This window comes from Phragmites australis, chromosome 21, assembly GCF_958298935.1.
Source record: "Phragmites australis chromosome 21, lpPhrAust1.1, whole genome shotgun sequence".
Taxonomy (NCBI): domain Eukaryota; kingdom Viridiplantae; phylum Streptophyta; class Magnoliopsida; order Poales; family Poaceae; genus Phragmites; species Phragmites australis.
The window spans coordinates 263,510-280,329 of record NC_084941.1 but is presented as its reverse complement, the minus strand read 5'-3'; the positions used below and the strand labels follow the sequence as shown (position 1 = coordinate 280,329).

The 16,820-nt window shown below is 44.8% G+C and overlaps 3 protein-coding genes across 5 annotated transcripts; 1 reads left to right on the top strand and 2 right to left on the bottom strand.

Moving 5' to 3' along the window:
- The first annotated feature begins 1,444 nt into the window (after positions 1 to 1,444).
- LOC133903096 (cellulose synthase-like protein D1) lies at positions 1,445 to 7,007 on the top strand. Its single transcript, XM_062344458.1, has 5 exons — positions 1,445 to 1,584; positions 2,018 to 2,961; positions 4,275 to 5,091; positions 5,162 to 6,217; positions 6,300 to 7,007. Exons 2-5 carry the CDS (start codon positions 2,099 to 2,101, stop codon positions 7,005 to 7,007), a joined length of 3,444 nt encoding a protein of 1,147 aa, XP_062200442.1. The 5' UTR covers positions 1,445 to 1,584; positions 2,018 to 2,098.
- LOC133903097 (putative pentatricopeptide repeat-containing protein At1g16830) lies at positions 3,926 to 11,201 on the bottom strand. 3 transcript variants are annotated; one of them, XM_062344459.1, is made up of 5 exons: positions 8,989 to 11,201; positions 8,136 to 8,239; positions 7,956 to 8,048; positions 7,681 to 7,863; positions 3,926 to 7,261 (listed from the first exon to the last, which is right to left on the bottom strand). In XM_062344459.1, exon 1 carries the CDS (start codon positions 10,951 to 10,953, stop codon positions 9,073 to 9,075), a length of 1,881 nt encoding a protein of 626 aa, XP_062200443.1. In that variant the 5' UTR covers positions 10,954 to 11,201; the 3' UTR covers positions 3,926 to 7,261; positions 7,681 to 7,863; positions 7,956 to 8,048; positions 8,136 to 8,239; positions 8,989 to 9,072. The 3 variants fall into 3 exon arrangements, with proteins under 3 accessions (XP_062200443.1, XP_062200444.1, XP_062200445.1); XM_062344460.1 differs by having other exon boundaries at positions 8,993 to 11,201; XM_062344461.1 differs by lacking the exons at positions 3,926 to 7,261; positions 7,681 to 7,863; positions 7,956 to 8,048; positions 8,136 to 8,239 and having other exon boundaries at positions 9,137 to 9,320; positions 9,397 to 11,201.
- Positions 11,202 to 11,790: 589 nt separating this feature from the next.
- On the bottom strand, positions 11,791 to 16,030 carry LOC133903446 (26S proteasome non-ATPase regulatory subunit 13 homolog B-like). The gene is made up of 6 exons (XM_062344832.1): positions 15,618 to 16,030; positions 14,518 to 14,964; positions 14,317 to 14,397; positions 13,207 to 13,403; positions 13,027 to 13,126; positions 11,791 to 12,321 (listed from the first exon to the last, which is right to left on the bottom strand). The coding sequence occupies exons 1-6, from the start codon at positions 15,762 to 15,764 to the stop codon at positions 12,136 to 12,138; spliced, it is 1,158 nt and encodes a 385-aa protein (XP_062200816.1). The 5' UTR covers positions 15,765 to 16,030; the 3' UTR covers positions 11,791 to 12,135.
- Between the last annotated feature and the right edge of the window lie 790 nt (positions 16,031 to 16,820).

Sequence of the window (16,820 nt, the reverse complement as noted above, 5' to 3'; positions counted from 1 at the left end):
TGGTCGTCGTCATCGTCGTCGCCGAATTGGTCTGCCTCGTTCTCGTTTTTAGCGGCAGCAGGAGGAGAATAACCGGATGAGACAGGGAAAGTAACTACTGTAATTGATCCACATATGTATAATATATCCGGTGTCAGAGACTGATAAAATCAATTTTACAAATACTTATTTAAAATAGGAATATCTTGCCATTAACTTTGCGTATTGAAGAGTAGTACACATGATTTTAATATAGGTTCATGTCTTTTTGTGATAATAAAAGTATGTGAAGACAATCACAATAGAGTGTGTTTAGATCTAAACTTAAGGATTTTTTGAGTTCTTTGGTTTTCTAAATCTTAGCATTTGTTGGATAAATCTAATAGTGACTCGAATCTACTGTGTATCTCCATATGTTGTTTATGCTTCTATCTAACTAGATTTTCCTCATATTGCTTGTCTGACTTTGGTTTTTCTATCTCGTTCCTTGTGATCTCTCCCCTCTCTCGGCTTGTTCTTCAATGTACACTCTCTTCTCTTTATATAGTCGGGTCAGGGGAACATACTTTACTAAGAGGTTTCGAGTGTATGCTTCCTAGATTATATTAATTTTGAATATCTAGAGAACTTATTCCTTATCCGAGGATGATTTTTATGTAGAATACGATGAACTGTCTAGAATATCGTTATGTGCCACATTTACCTTAGGATAGTTAAAAAATCAACCGTATCGTATAAAGTACACGTGCAAGATGGTGATTTATCTTCAGAATATACTGCATTTATGATAAATCCTTAATTATTAATAATTTAATCCTGGTCATCCGACTTCACTCGTGGAATAAAAAAGTGGAGTCAAACGAAAGAAGCATGAGTCTCGTTGATTAAGATTAATCGTGTGGCCAACTCACCTCACCCATCTTCTTCCTCTTAATTTTTTTTTTCTTCTTGGCCCCGTTTGGAGGTGAGTTGGAGTGGCATTGCAATTTGCAAAAGTTGTCAAGCAATCAGGTTGAGGAGAATGGTGAATGAATGGTGCGGGAGTCGCAAGCACGACGGACGCGACGCCTCCTCCCTGCTGCGTCTGTAAATATTCTTTCTCTCTCTCTCTCTTAGCATGCAGTTGACTTTGGATCATTGATTCGCATCGAATCGGGCGGTGGAGTATGAACCTGAAACCGGCAAGCAAGCACATATTCAGACTGCTGCCTGCATACTCTCCATTCGTCCTTGTGTTCCTTCTTCCTTGTGTTCGTGCGCACCACCTCTCTTCCTCTTCCTCTTCCTCTTCCTCTTCCTCCTTGCCGCGCGCCTCTTCCCTCCAAACCAATCACCCCTTCGAATCCAGCTCCAGCCATTGTGTTCAAATAACGATCGAGGCAGCTGGCTGGCCACGGCCGGCCATACCCAATTACCCATACCCATAGCAGCAGCAGCATGCAAACATGCCTCGGAGCCATTGTTGAAGCCTTCTTGCTGCTGCATTGCGTTGGGGGACAGGTTCAAGCTTCAGCTTTTTCCTTCCTTTGATTGTCGGACTTGCACTCCAATTGTCGTACCAAGCACCGACCGATTGCATCTCTCTCGTCAGATGATGAAGAAAAGGTGATCCCTGCCAGCACCATGCATGATCCATCCCCCCTTTCGTCTTCTACTCATTGTTTGTTTCTACTTGATACCTTGAATGCATGCACCACCGATTCAACACTCGGGAACTTGCTTATTTCCATCTCCATTCTCGATCGGTTTTCCATTCGGCTTTCAGTAGTAGCACAAGCTTCAAAATTAATGATATGCTCACAACAGATACAAGGAATCAGCAGCCACTAACTAGTGCTACACCAACGCCTTGAGTTGCTGCCAATCTTCTTCAATCTGTAGCATGCACTTCCTCTTTGAATTGCCAGCAGGCAGCAGGGGCTACTTGATTCTTTTCTTCTTCTCATCATGCATGGGGAAATCTCCACTAGCACTTTCCTTTTGCTGCAAATTCCATCCATCGTTTTATTACATGACTATTTTGAAACTGATTCTGCAGATCAGCAAGCGCATAACAGCAAAGCACAGCAAGACGACCAAGAAGAGGCAGTAGAAGAGAGCCAGCCATCGCTCGCGGGGCATGGCATCCAAGGGGATCCTCAAGAACAGCGGCTCCAGCCGCATGCCGCCCCAAGGCGCTGGCAAGCCGCCGACGGCGCCCACATCTGCGCCGACGGTGGTGTTTGGCCGCCGAACTGACTCCGGGCGGTTCATCAGCAACTCTCGCGACGACCTGGACTCCGAGATCAGCAGCGTCGACTTCCAGGACTACCACGTCCACATCCCGATGACGCCGGACAACCAGCCCATGGACGACGACGGCGGCGCCAAGGCCGAGGAGCAGTACGTCTCCGGCTCGCTCTTCACCGGCGGCTTCAACAGCGTTACCCGCGCGCACGTCATGGACAAGTCCGGCGTCGCCGGGCGCCGTGGCGCCAAGGGCCCCAGCAGCTGCATGGTCGAGGGATGTGACGCCAAGGTCATGCGCGACGGCCGCGGCGACGACATCCTCCCCTGCGAGTGCGAGTTCAGGATATGCGTCGACTGCTTCACCGACGCCGTGAAGGCCGGCGGCGGCGTCTGCCCCGGGTGCAAGGAGCCTTACAAGAACACGGAGTGGGAGGACCTCGCCGGCACGGCGGATTTAACGCGTGCGCTGTCGCTGCCCCGCGGGCCTGCAGGGGCCAACAGCCACAAGATGGAGAGGCGCCTGTCGCTGGTGAAGCAGACGACCGTCAACCAGTCCGGTGAGTTCGATCATAACCGGTGGCTCTTCGAGACCAAGGGCACCTATGGCTATGGCAACGCCATCTGGCCCCAGGACGGCGCAGACGATGACGCCGCCCCAGCTGGAGCTGGGCACCCCAAGGAGCTCTTGACCAAACCATGGCGACCGCTCACCCGCAAGCTCAAGATTCCAGCTGCCGTCATCAGTCCTTACAGGTGCCGTCTTTACCATCTCACTCCTACAGTCTTTACTCCCAGAAGCCAACAGTTCACCTGCAGGCAGTTGAAATTGAATACATCGTGTATAGGCAAGGTTGGAAATAGCGTATAGTGGAGCTTTGGCAAGGATTCTCGCTTAGCGTTTAACATTATAGCGTGATATAGCGACCGATAAAGATTAAAATATATTATAGATATTTACCTATTTTATCATAATTTTACATAATTAGATTTACTAATCAACACACAAAGTACATTGATAAAGTACGAGACGTATAGTAACAAACAAGGTAGATAGTAGCAAGCGAAACATTATCAATAAAAATAGACAAATATTTTCTATTCGTCTTTTGACCTCAACTTTGCCGAGATAACAATACATCAACTCAAAGTCTCACAAACAAGATCGATAGCCAGTACTAAGTAATTAAGTATTTAAGGGATGAGCTCCCTGACGACTCCATCTCAATATCTTCATCCCCATCCTTACAAAAGCAGATTGATTTTTTTGACAGCTAGGGTTTCAAACTGACTAGCTCCACTTCACCTTTGTATATATGACCATTGAGTTAGACCTATTGAGCCAAAATAGCCAAAAACCTAACCCAAACACAACTTTGACATATATTGGTGATACATCGGTCTTAACACTAAGAGGATATATCGCTATAATCGACGATAAATCGGCAAAAAGCATGAATTACGATATCCTTGCATTCTTTTGCACCAGCCACTATTTTGACGCTATAGCGTCATATCACCGTTAAATTGCCACAATTTGTAAGCTTGTGTATAGGTTAACAATGCTTATCCAATTTTGCATGAAACTAGACAAAACTCCAGAATACATGCATCGGCACAGCATTGGCACTCGTTGTGTTGCGCTCCAGAATTATCATCTTGTTCTCAATGTTTACAGAACGTCAACAATGATAATCAGGAGTAATAATAACAAGTACAGAATAAAATCCAATGAACAACCGTGTTATACCATTCATTTCACTTCATGAATACATGTTGTGAGTGGTCTAAATACTACCAGAGACCATAACAGCCTGTACACAGAGTAGTTATGTTTATGATGCAGATGCGCCTATGATTCTAGTCATTACACCCAAAAAAAACTTCGAGAGTTTCTAGAAAATGAAAAAAACTTTGGGAGAAGAAAACACTAAAAAATCCAAATTTGCACAGTACTAGATATTGAATTCTATTGCTGCATTTAAAAGAACTACATCGGCTTCTACTGCATTGCCACTTTGTTGCACCTTCCTCTTTGTCTAGTTGTTCTCATTGTTCCTCCCATACAGGCTCCTCGTCCTCATCCGCTTGGTTGCACTGGCCTTCTTCCTCATGTGGCGTATCAAGCACCAAAACGATGATGCCATTTGGCTCTGGGGAATGTCAATTGTTTGTGAGCTCTGGTTTGCGTTTTCGTGGGTACTGGACCAGCTTCCAAAGCTCTGCCCTATCAACCGTGCTACAGACCTCTCAGTGCTGAAGGAAAAGTTTGAGACGCCAACACCTAACAATCCAACAGGCAAATCCGATCTCCCTGGAATTGATATCTTTGTGTCGACTGCTGATCCAGAGAAGGAACCGGTCCTGGTCACTGCAAACACCATTCTCTCCATCCTCGCAGCTGAGTACCCTGTTGAGAAGCTTGCATGTTACCTGTCAGATGATGGAGGGGCACTGCTCACCTTCGAAGCGATGGCTGAAGCAGCAAGCTTTGCTAATCTCTGGGTGCCATTCTGCAGGAAGCATGACATCGAACCCAGAAACCCTGACAGCTACTTTAACCTGAAGAGAGATCCCTTCAAGAACAAGGTAAAGCCGGACTTCGTCAAGGACAGAAGGCGGATCAAGCGTGAATATGACGAGTTCAAGGTCCGTGTTAATGGCTTGCCAGATGCCATCCGCCGCCGTTCTGATGCACACCATGCCCGTGAAGAGATCCAGGCAATGAACCTTCAGAGAGAAAAGATGAAGGCTGGTGGTGATGAGCCATTTGAGCCAGTGAAGATTCCCAAGGGAACATGGATGGCTGATAGCACTCACTGGCCCGGCACATGGCTCCACCCCTCACAGGATCATGCTCGAGGTGATCATGCAGGAATCATACAGGTGCTGCTTCGATCACAAAGCTCCATCTAGCCAAGAACCATACTAACATGTGCATTCTTGTGTATCTCAGGTTATGCTGAAACCACCAAGTGACATGCCGATGTACGGGAACATCAATGAAAAGTCACCTCTTGACTTTTCAGTAGTGGATACACGGCTTCCAATGTTGGTGTATGTGTCAAGAGAGAAGCGCCCAGGATATGATCACAATAAAAAAGCAGGTGCTATGAACGCACTGGTCCGTGCATCAGCAATCATGTCCAATGGTCCATTCATTCTTAATCTGGACTGTGATCACTATGTCTACAACTCAAAGGCCTTGAGGGAGGGTATGTGCTTCATGATGGACCGTGGTGGTGACCGCCTCTGCTATGTGCAGTTCCCTCAGCGGTTTGAAGGCATTGACCCTTCTGATCGTTATGCAAACCACAACACCGTCTTCTTCGATGTTAACATGCGTGCACTTGATGGTCTGCAAGGACCAGTGTACGTTGGTACTGGATGCCTCTTTCGTCGAATTGCCCTCTATGGCTTTGACCCACCTCGTTCCAAAGATCACAGCCCAGGATTCTGTAGTTGCTGCCTCCCACGCCGCCGCAAGGCGTCGGCTTCCAATGCCAACTCCGAGGAGACAATGGCTCTTCGCATGGGTGATTTTGATGGGGACAGCATGAACCTCGCAACATTTCCAAAGAAGTTTGGAAATTCGAGCTTTCTGATTGACTCCATTCCAGTAGCAGAGTTCCAGAGTAGGCCCTTGGCTGACCATCCATCTGTCAAGAATGGGCGTCCACCTGGTGCTCTAACAATTCCACGTGACATGCTGGATGCATCCATTGTGGCAGAAGCAATCAGTGTGATCTCATGTTGGTATGAGGAGAAGACAGAATGGGGTATACGGGTGGGGTGGATCTATGGGTCTGTCACGGAGGATGTTGTGACAGGGTACCGCATGCACAATCGTGGATGGAAGTCGGTGTATTGTGTCACACAGCGTGATGCCTTCCGTGGCACCGCTCCTATCAACCTTACCGACCGCCTTCACCAGGTGCTTCGATGGGCTACTGGTTCTGTTGAGATCTTCTTCTCCCGCAACAACGCATTGTTTGCCAGCTCCAAGATGAAGGTATGCACTATACGCCCCTCAAGAATTACTACCCCTCAAGAATCTTCATTGGAAAAATGACCAATCTTCTCTGTGTCAACAGGTGCTCCAAAGGATTGCATACCTTAATGTTGGTATCTATCCCTTCACATCCATCTTCCTCATTGTCTACTGCTTCCTTCCAGCACTCTCCCTCTTCTCAGGACAGTTTATTGTGCAAACACTCAATGTTACCTTCCTGACATACCTACTTATCATCACCATCACGCTTTGCCTCTTGGCCATGTTGGAGATCAAGTGGTCTGGGATTGCACTTGAGGAGTGGTGGCGAAATGAACAATTCTGGCTCATTGGTGGAACTAGTGCTCACCTGGCTGCTGTGCTGCAAGGTCTTCTGAAAGTGATTGCAGGGATTGAGATCTCATTTACACTCACATCGAAGCAAGTGGGTGACGATGTGGAGGATGAATTTGCAGAACTCTACACAGTGAAATGGACATCATTAATGATACCACCCCTCACCATCATCATGATCAACCTTGTTGCCATTGCTGTCGGCTTCAGCCGAACCATTTACAGCACAATCCCACAATGGAGCAAGCTTCTTGGGGGAGTGTTTTTCAGCTTCTGGGTGCTCGCTCATTTATATCCATTTGCAAAGGGGCTCATGGGCAGGAGAGGCAGGACACCCACTATCGTGTATGTCTGGTCTGGACTTGTCGCCATCACCATCTCATTGCTCTGGATTGCGATCAAGCCTCCATCACAAGCTGCCAACTCGCAGTTAGGCGGGTCGTTCTCTTTCCCTTGACCCAGTATGTGCTGAAACTTACAGCTCTTACTGGATTGATACAGGAAATTGCAGAAAACAACCAAACAGCATTCGGGTTCTGCAGCAGACCTAAAGAACATCCTGTGCTTTAGACAACAGGTTACTTTGCAGCTCAATCTCATTACAGAGCAGAAAACATAGGATATATCTAGTACATCAAAAGGTGGTATCACTGTTTTGGTTCTTTCTGATTTTTCATTTCTTTAGAGTTTGCTCTCATTTGAATCGTGTGCCTACAAAAAAAAAGGTGTAATGTGTTGTTAGAATGTTAATAATGCTACTTCACAACGTTTTTCCCAGTTGAGTTGAATGTCACTATTTAGTCAAAAGTCTTGTGTATTTTTAAAGAAATATGGCTATTGCGAGATAATTTAGACGCATAACACAGCATTAGAGGTGTCACCTGACCTACATAATATGATTCCCTACCGTTAGAAGTCAGAACTAACAAATCCAGAGTTTCCAATCTGATTGACTTTACAGAAGCAGAATAAACTAGCAGTAGTAGCAGTTACATACAATGCTGACCTTTATTCTCTGGGGCCAATTTAAAGCCAAAATGGAAAAAAAAAACTCACTTTCTTAAGAAAACTAGAAATCTATTGCAAGGTAAAAGTGCTGCAGTGAAAGCTGCAAAATATCTAAAGCGTACCTGCACTTTCTCTCCAATCAAGTGCATGGGCCATGTTGCAAAATCATTTAAAGTGTAAACCCCTAATTTTAACTGCAAGTCTGCAGAAAGATCCAATATTTATAATACCAGACCACTTCATTTCCTGCACCAAATAAAGTTGTGCAGATGGCTCGGTTTCACCACAGTATAAGGGGGCACAACCTGTATCAGAGTCAAACCAAAGGATCAAGAACAGTTTCTTTCAAATTATTACCATCGAATGATTATTTACCAATAAACCAGATATGAACAACCTTGGAAAGGATAAGAGAACACAGGATCGTCACTGCATTATTATAGAGCAATGTATTTCAGCTAGAACCAACCAACCAGTAAAAGGAGTTGCTCTGCAAATTCAATGAGATACTCAATTAAACTGTAGTTCTTGAGTTATTAAATAGAGTAGACATACATGTAGATAAAAGCACACATACACCAGAAAATTGTATTGATTGCCACAAGCACTTCACCCAAGTAGATGTTCTTCAAAAAAGAACACCCGCGATTGATAGATGGACTCTGGCAGATAAAGTAAGTACTGCAAAAACAAAAATGAAAATAAGAATTAGCTGCAGCACTAAGCATGGGAAGATCCACCACCCTGGCGAGGCCAACTGCCTGTAACTGAGCCGGCAGTAGAATCCCCTTCCCCAGCAACTAATTAATGGCTTCCTTCTATATTAAGAGTATAAAGTATGGAGAGCACAACTATACTTAAGACATGTTTACTAAGGTGTTTTGTTCTCAAGCACTGAAATGCAATAGTAATGGCTGGTTTACCTTTTTCACTGCAAATTAAGAAACGATCACAACGATCGGCAATTAGTACAACAGAATGAGAAGGGATAGAAAAACCAGAGTTTAGTTGAATGTTTTCTTCACAGCTTGGCTTGGCAAGTATAATAAAATGAGAATGGATAGCAGAATCAAGTATTTAGTGGTATGTTTTCCTTCATGTTTTGGTTTGGCAACCAATGCGAACAATTATATCAATGACCATAGCATGCATCCATCTTCTTATGATCTTCTAGATTGCTAGTGCTACATCTAGTGTGATGTCAAGTATTTGCTTATGTCATTGTTGGATATTTATCGTGTTCTACACCACCCTACCTAAAATTTTGTTCTGCATCCGCCACTAGAAGTTCAGCACATTTTGTAACTTAAATAGTTGACACTACAATCAAGAAAAAAAATGAGCAAAGAGACATAACAGCAGGACATTTAAAAAGTTCATAGCTCTGAAATAAATAGTTGTTGGATGTCACAAGGAAAATGGTATAGCACCTACGTTATGGAAGGCAGTAGTTTGTATATGTATGCAACTGTGCACAGCCAAACAGTATGCTTGTTCAGTTGACATAATATTGCCTATACAGCTGAGCATACAAGGAAATCACTGGATGAGTCAGACCCATCAGTTTCAACAGTGGCCGTGGTATTATCCTCCAGAACGAACTTATAGCCAACAGACTGAGAAAGTAATGAGCAGGTTTTGGTACTAGGCTGCATGCCTAGATTAAGCATTTCTCTGATCATTGCAGCAGCTGAGCCAATACGCCGTGACTTAATTAAGAGCACAACTACTGTGTTGAATGATATACTGTCCATCTCAACATCTGCAAATATCATTTCTGTTAGCAACTCCTTGACAGCATGCAGATCCCTGGTCCTACAAAGTCCACGAAGCATTACATTGTATGTACAAGTGTTGGATGCCATTCCTGAACATTTCATCTGGTCAAACAACCTGCAAGCCTCTTCCACCAGATGAGCGCAGAAAAGACCATGTAAAACAATAGTGTAGCACACAACATCAAGAGCATAATTTTCACGTACAGCCTCCCTCAAAATTCTTAAGGCCAAAACATATTGGCCCTGTCTAACAAGACCACAGAGGATGGCTGAATGGACATAGGAATTTGATCCAGGATTGCTCACAACAATACTGCGGTAGACACTGATTGCATGGTTTACCCTTCCCAGCTGGCACAGACTATCCAATAACCCAACATAAGTGTAGCTGTCTGGCCAGATACACTTACCAATCATATCAATGTAGAACCGGATGGCTTCTGATGGAAAACCCGAGTTGCACAGAGCACTCAGCACAGAATTGCAGGCCACAAGATCATAAGAGATGTCTGAGCCCCGAATCAATCTGGGAAGAAGATTTATGTTAGACGACAACTGTAAAACCCGAGTTAAAGTAGAAAGTGTGTATGCATCCGGCTTTATCTGGCTGCCATGAATATGCATGTAAATGTCCAGGGCGACATCATATCTCCTCTCCTTGGCCATGCAGTCCATCAGAACATTGTACAGAACAAGGTCTGGGTTGCAACCAGTGGACACCATGTATCCCAAAAGCTCGCTGACCATGTCATGCTTCCCAGCTCGCAAGAATGCTCTAACAAGCGGCGTGTATGTGACCACCGTGGGAGAAGAACTAGAACCCGCCATCTTTCCCAGCATCCTACAAGCTTCTTCTAGCCTCCCCTCGCGGCACAGATGAGCGATCAAACATGTCCACATGGCCGAGGTGAGCTTGCAGCCCGAGACATGTGTGAACGACAGCAGCTGCAGATGCTCGGACACGGTTCCAGCCTTACTGCAGCAAGCGAAAACCGCCGTGAGAGAAGCAGCGCTGGGGAGAAACCCCAGCCGCAGCATTTCGACAAAACAGCTCCGCACCCCTGACCAGTCCCCGGCTCTGCAGAGATGAGTGAGCACGATGGCGTAGGTGAGGTAGTTGGGCGCCGGGTTGTCCCGCAAGTTGCGGCGCGCGGCGTCGACGTCGCCTGTCCTGAGCAGGACATCGAGGACGACGTTGCAGGCGAAGGCGTTGGGACGGAATCCCCAGAGCGGCATTTGGTCGAACAGCTGGAGCACGAGCGGGTAAAGGCCCCCGCGCCAGTAGAGCCTGAGCAGGAGCAGGAAAGTCTGGGGCTTGACGGGGCAGCCGAGGCCCTGGAGCTCGCGGAGGAGGGCGGGGGCGGTGCGGAGGCGGGAGGCGAGGCGGGTGCCGGCTGGAAGGAGGCGGTCGAAGGAGGAGGGCGGGTGGAAGTAGCCGGGGCGCCGGGCGCACCAGAGGAAGAAGGAGAGCGCGAGGGCGTCGGAGGGGCAGCGGGAGACAGCGGCGTCGACGAGCTGCGGTGATGGCAGCGGTGGTGGCTGGGGCTTGGAGGCGAAGAAGAAGGCGGCGAGAGCGGCAGGGAGAGGCGGCGTCCGCCTGCGCGCGGCGTGGAACATAGAAGCGAGTGGACGGGGATGGAGACGTCGCTGGCATTGCAAGCGCCGACGACACGCGGGAGGGAAGAAGGGAGGGAGCAAACAGCAGCAGTTGAGTTGATTTAAGCAACAGCGCGGTGCTCAAACGCCGCCGGGGTTTGCCTGCCGCACGACGGCGGGGCGGGCGTTGCTTTCGTCAGCGGCGGCGGGGGCGGCTCGGCGAATTATTTTATTTATATATTTCGGCTCAATGGACCTGGAGCTCGGCTCACCATGGAGCTCGAGCTGGACTGCTGGAGCCTGGAGCAGCAGCACAAAAGACTACGGGGCAAAAATTTGCTCGTTTTCTTATTTGCCACATGTCATTTGAGTGAATGAAAAAAAAAAGAGGTAAAATTTTCAATAGCAAATAAGGAATTTAGCCAAAGACTACTCCCTCAGTTAAAACCTTTTAGATTTGATGGGTACTTTTGATCATTATTTTTAACCAAAATATATGTATACAATCTAATAAATTTATGATATTATCAAAATATTTTTGAAGACAAACCCGTAAATATAATTTTCATGTTTTAAAACTAAATATTTCAAATGTTATTGATGATCAAAGTTTTAAAATTTTGATCAAACCTTATTCAAAACGAACAACATCATGTATTTTTTACCGGAGAGTATTAATTCGATTGAAAAATCCACCACATTCACATCAAATACCTTCCCTGGCTACAGCAACAGACACTTGCTCCGCGCACTATCGTCCCAACCTATAATGCAATACCAGTATTCGCAACGAATCAAAGCTTTACGGCTTATGGCAATGAGACAAGCAAACGTCAGGCACAACTATCTTTCGAAGACTACAGAGAATCAGCAAGATTTTCCTGCATCCATGTCTAACAAACAATCAGAGTTAGTTACAAATTAAATTCAGTGGGAAAACTACAGCAACACCCTGCCAGCATGAAATTTTTAATCCATTGGCGTCGTCTCCGTGATACTGTGTGAAGTCCTAACAATCCATGTCCAGAGGATAAGAAAATGAAAATTACAGGCCCTGATCAGTGGCCCAGGGCAACAGGTTTCCATTATCCAGATTCCAGAAGAGGACTACAAGCAGCACCAACCAGGGCCTCTCTCATTTTGCAACGCAACCTTGCTGACCAGGCCTCTCGCAAAAGGTTTGTAGAATAGCCACCAACAAAGTTATGCAGCAACAAGATCAGGGGTCTCCGCCTCAACTGAAAGCAATGTAGTATGCACCTTTCCAACCCATGCGTCCAGCCGCTCACGCAACGCTTTGACCTGTGGAATTCCAAGTACTCTAGCCTGGACCCACGACACATGAACTGTACTGTCCACTTCATCAATTATCCCCTCAATAAGATGAACCTGCGGCAGAAAAGAAAATAAGAAATGTTACAAATGGATCGCCAACCGTATCGCAGCCAATGAGACAATGGAAATACAATACCCAACACTCCAGTGATACTTCAGCAACTAAACAAAAAGCATCAACAGGTTACACTTAAACAAGAACAAGCTGATAGCAGTGACTCTAATTAAAAGTTCAAATCTAATCTTATATAGAAGACTAAAGATGGAAACTAGTATCCAATATTACCACATCCAAGGGCTAAAAAGACTAAGAATTCAAGTTGATGCTTTGGACAAACACTGCAGAGAGTAGGTTATAAAAAACGAGAGTCAAGAAACAGGTCTGTGGCAATCAACAAACACTTGAATCACAAACATTTGTAAACATGTGTAGTAAAATGTGAGTCCCACAAGACTAGCCAACTTAAAAGGAAACGAAATTCATAATTCATTAAGGAAGTTTCACAAAATCAACCACTGAAAATATAAATACCTATAAGAATAACACAAGTGAAAATTCATTAAGGAACTGAAGATAGTGATGTAAATAAGGCCATGCAAACATGCATTGAGTTTCCAATTATCAAAAAGAAAAATGCAAAGCATAAACAAAAACAGGAAGTTTTGTGACAATCCACAAGACCACGGTCCATCCCAAAAAGATTCTACGACAATGTAAAAAATATCTTATGGCAGAAAGAATGCAGGAAATGAAGTTACCGAGAGACTCTTCATAAGAAGATACTCCACATCACTGATAGAAAGCTTAGTCCGCTCAGCAATAACACTCAATGGGATAGTTCTATCTTCTGATGGCCGGCTGCAACATGAAGACATGACCATGTCAAAGGAAAGGAAAATGGAGGTGATACTAGAAAAGTAGTAGCCCACGAATGGTACCTAAAGATTATCTCCATCAGACACAGAATATTGATCTTCTCAAGCAGTTTCCGTTCATTCTGCACCAAAGCTGGCTGTGCGCTAAGAGCAGCATTGTGTACCTGGCAAAGTTCTTGGTACAGAGCAAGGTTGCCAGTGTTGAACGCTTGTAGCATATGATAGACCCACTCCACCTTGGTTCCAATAAGACTATTGATCTAAGGGTACAGATAAAAAGCACTTTTAGACCAAGGAAGTATCAAATTAACAAAGTAATTTGCAAGAATACTCTAAGTCCGATTTAACGAATGTTCCTGTTACATTAATCAGCTTGTCTTACAATGAAATAAGATAGCCCATCCAAATTAATTTTGTCCAGATCATTTACTATAATCATGCTGTTAGGGTAAACACCGCTGAGAGGATAGTCAGGCAGCATCGGCTGCTAGGGGAGGGATTGGACTATAGATTAGGGAGACTTAGAACACTGGAGGAGATATAAGAGAAGGGGACTGAGAACTAGATTGATTTCTCTTGCCTGATTGATTAATCACGGCTGACGCCGTGTATATATAGTCGGCCAGTCGCCTACAAAGACTATTCAAACCAACTCTATCTCTAATCTTATCTCTAGTTTAAATCCAACTCTATCCCTTAATCTTATCTCTGATTCTCTCCTGATTTAAACTAACCAAACTCTATCTTATCTCCTAAACCGAACCTGATCCAAACTAACAAACCAATCAGGTGCTACAGTACCACCGACGCCGCACTAACCATTGTAAACGTCAACCAAACAAAAATGTAATGAAAATTACTCTGTAATGAAAATTACACTATATATGACTATAGTATGTCGGTCTGTGTATATGTACTTTGTATTCGAAATTTTACATTATTATGTGACACATTTACAGCTTAATTTTTATTATCCCACCGATAACTGCGTACATAAAATTGTGCAGTTGGCACCGATATCTTAATAACTATACCGCTGATATTTGTGTATGAAACTATGAAAGCCACGAAAGAAGTAGCAAGTGGCATGCATATCGTGAAAAGAAAACTAACAATACATCAAAAGTAGGGATGCGAACAGAACAAGTTATGGACAAGCAAAGCATTACTTACAATCGGGTGAGCTAACAATTCGCCAAAGTTGTAAATGTTATCACCCAGCAAGGCTGCAAGTGAAAGATCAAACGCCAAGTCCTAACACGATAGAATATCATGCTATCAATATCATTAAAAACAATAGCCAGGGCACACTTCAAATCAACGAGAAATTAGAACCAGCTCAACTTGAAACTGAATCGTTATGACGGAACATACCAGTTTAAATGACTCTGAGAGAGATTCCACAGTAGTGTAGGCCAGATAGAGAAGAGAATTCTTATAGAACTCAGCAAATTCTTGGCGAGCCTTGTGGTACTGAGATGATATCCAGTAAAAGGTAGCATGAACTGTGGGATCAACATCAGTCATACTATCCAGAGTGGTTTTTCCTTCCTCCAACAAATTCTTGCACTCCTTTTGGTTTCCCTTCTCAAGGTTGATTGCTGCAATTTGCATCTTCACATAAAGAATCGGTTCATTAATCCGCAGTTCCCTTGTCTCATGCAACTTTGTGATCACTCCCTCTAAGAAAGCAATTGCAGCATCCTTGTCAGGATATTGCCGTGAAGCTATCACCGCAAAATGAGCAAGTTTCAGCAGATTAATCTTTGTCTCGAAATCAGTGATGAAATTGCTGTACAGCTGTATGAGAGTGTCGCCAGTCTGTAGAAGAAACAGTGGAATAAGAATTGTGAAAGATTATAAAAGTTTGAAAATCATGGCAGGGAGAGTAATATGAGGCAATATAAAATTAATGGAACTTCCAAACGTCGTAGGCAATCAAGCTGTAGTTGGTTCAGAGAGGCCCATGGCATATTCACATTACATTAAAAGAAACTAGAACAAGCATGAAAGTCCTTCTGTGTGTTATAAACAAACAAAATGTTCATCATAAATGAATTAGGAAAAAACCCACAATAAATTACCCAATCGCCTAACCGTCACAGCTAACAGCAGTAGACAAGTCTGAACCGCACAGCACGGAAGAAAATGCAGGAGACATGAATATAAAGGCTGTCATCTATGTACCAAACAAGAAGAGAAGCGATTCATCTTCATAAATTTAAATCAGGCGAATTCTACCCTCGAATTACCATCAGCAAGCTACACAACATAAGCAAGTTAAATGGAGGTGAGTTGGTTGCGGTGGCCTATATAATAGTTTAGGCTAGTCCCCACCCAATTCCCCAATTTTGCCCATCATCACAATTCCACGTCCAAGTGAGGGGAAGGGGGCATGAGTACGCCCTACAACTAGGTGAGGTTGCGGCGAGATCTAACACTAAGAGGAGGAGGAGGAGGAGGAGAGGACGAACCTGTGCGGGCTGGAGCTGGAGGAACTGGTCGAGCTTGAGGGTGAGCTGGTGCCAGAGCTTGCGCTGGTAGAGGTCGGCGAGGGAGGCGTACCAGTCGGCGAGGTCTGGGCGCGCCTGCCGCTGCGCCTCCACGTACTGCAGCGCCATGGGTTCCCGAGAGTCTGGAGAAACTGACTGCCCTCCCTGGTCTGGTCGTTAGGGTTCAGAGAGATCTGCGGCGAGGCGAGGGAGACGAAGAGGAGGGTAACAACCAGCAGCAACAAATAAAAGCTTGGGCGAGGGGAGGCAGGAGAGGCCGAGAGGGAAGGAGGATGCTTGCCGTGGAAGGGAAGGGAAGGGAAGGGAAGGGACGGGATCCCGATCAGATCTATTGTATCTGGACACGACTGCGACCAAGGCGGCCGGAGTGGGAGTGACGGACCAAGAGAGAGAAGACGACGACGGCGGCGGAGAGGGATGGGCCCAATGCAGCCCATCCAACCAACACGACACCAGCCGAACTCAACTCGGCCGGTATGCTATATTGGGCCATATAATCCCTTCCTTCTTTTTCGGATCATCTAAAATTAAATCACAATATCGTATTTAATATATTTATTCGACAATACTTCTACAATACATTCACATTCAACGAATCTTAAATATATAATTAATATTACTAGATCCAAATAAATTTATGTTTTACGTTACAACTCATGAGTACACAGCTAGTCCTATTCCTATTAAGGGAGGGAATGGATTTATACTGGGCCAGAGCTCGAACAGGAGCTAACGCTGACCGCGTTGGATAGAATAGATGGTGGCCGGCGTTGATGCACTCCCAGTCCCAGGGAATTGCCCCGCGTCCAAGTCGACTCCATGGGGATCTATCCATTTAACTATAGTCTGATTTCTCAGAAAAAATCTAAAAATAGACAACATATATAAATATTTTTATCGAAATAGATAATATATCGGCGTATTTATAATTTTAGCATCCGTATTTAGCATCCTATTTACTGAAAAACAATTTTCGATACACCGTACCTGAAAATACGTGGATCCAGTCATATTCGGTACACGGTGCGTCGAATATGTCATTGTAGCCCATAATCGGCACACGATAAACCGAATATGATGCCGGCGCGTTGTGATTTCATGTAATTGTCAACTTTCAATAAAATTTGTAATTATTTACTAATTTAAATGTACATTTCAAAATTC

What these genes read in the sequence shown, in the direction of transcription:
- LOC133903446 (XM_062344832.1), bottom strand. Translation starts at nt 15,764, where the DNA reads ATGGCGCTGCAGTACGTGGAGGCGCAGCGGCAGGCGCGCCCAGACCTC. An exon ending in AATTGTTAGCTCACCCGATT is followed by an intron (nt 13,404 to 14,316) that starts GTAAGTAATGCT and finishes CTGTACCCTTAG; the next exon opens with ATCAATAGTCTTATTGGAAC. An exon ending in TTCTTATGAAGAGTCTCTCG is followed by an intron (nt 12,322 to 13,026) that starts GTAACTTCATTT and finishes TTTCTGCCGCAG; the next exon opens with GTTCATCTTATTGAGGGGAT.
- LOC133903097 (XM_062344459.1), bottom strand. Translation starts at nt 10,953, where the DNA reads ATGTTCCACGCCGCGCGCAGGCGGACGCCGCCTCTCCCTGCCGCTCTC.
- LOC133903096 (XM_062344458.1), top strand. Translation starts at nt 2,099, where the DNA reads ATGGCATCCAAGGGGATCCTCAAGAACAGCGGCTCCAGCCGCATGCCG. An exon ending in GCCGTCATCAGTCCTTACAG is followed by an intron (nt 2,962 to 4,274) that starts GTGCCGTCTTTA and finishes CCTCCCATACAG; the next exon opens with GCTCCTCGTCCTCATCCGCT. An exon ending in TTGCCAGCTCCAAGATGAAG is followed by an intron (nt 6,218 to 6,299) that starts GTATGCACTATA and finishes CTGTGTCAACAG; the next exon opens with GTGCTCCAAAGGATTGCATA.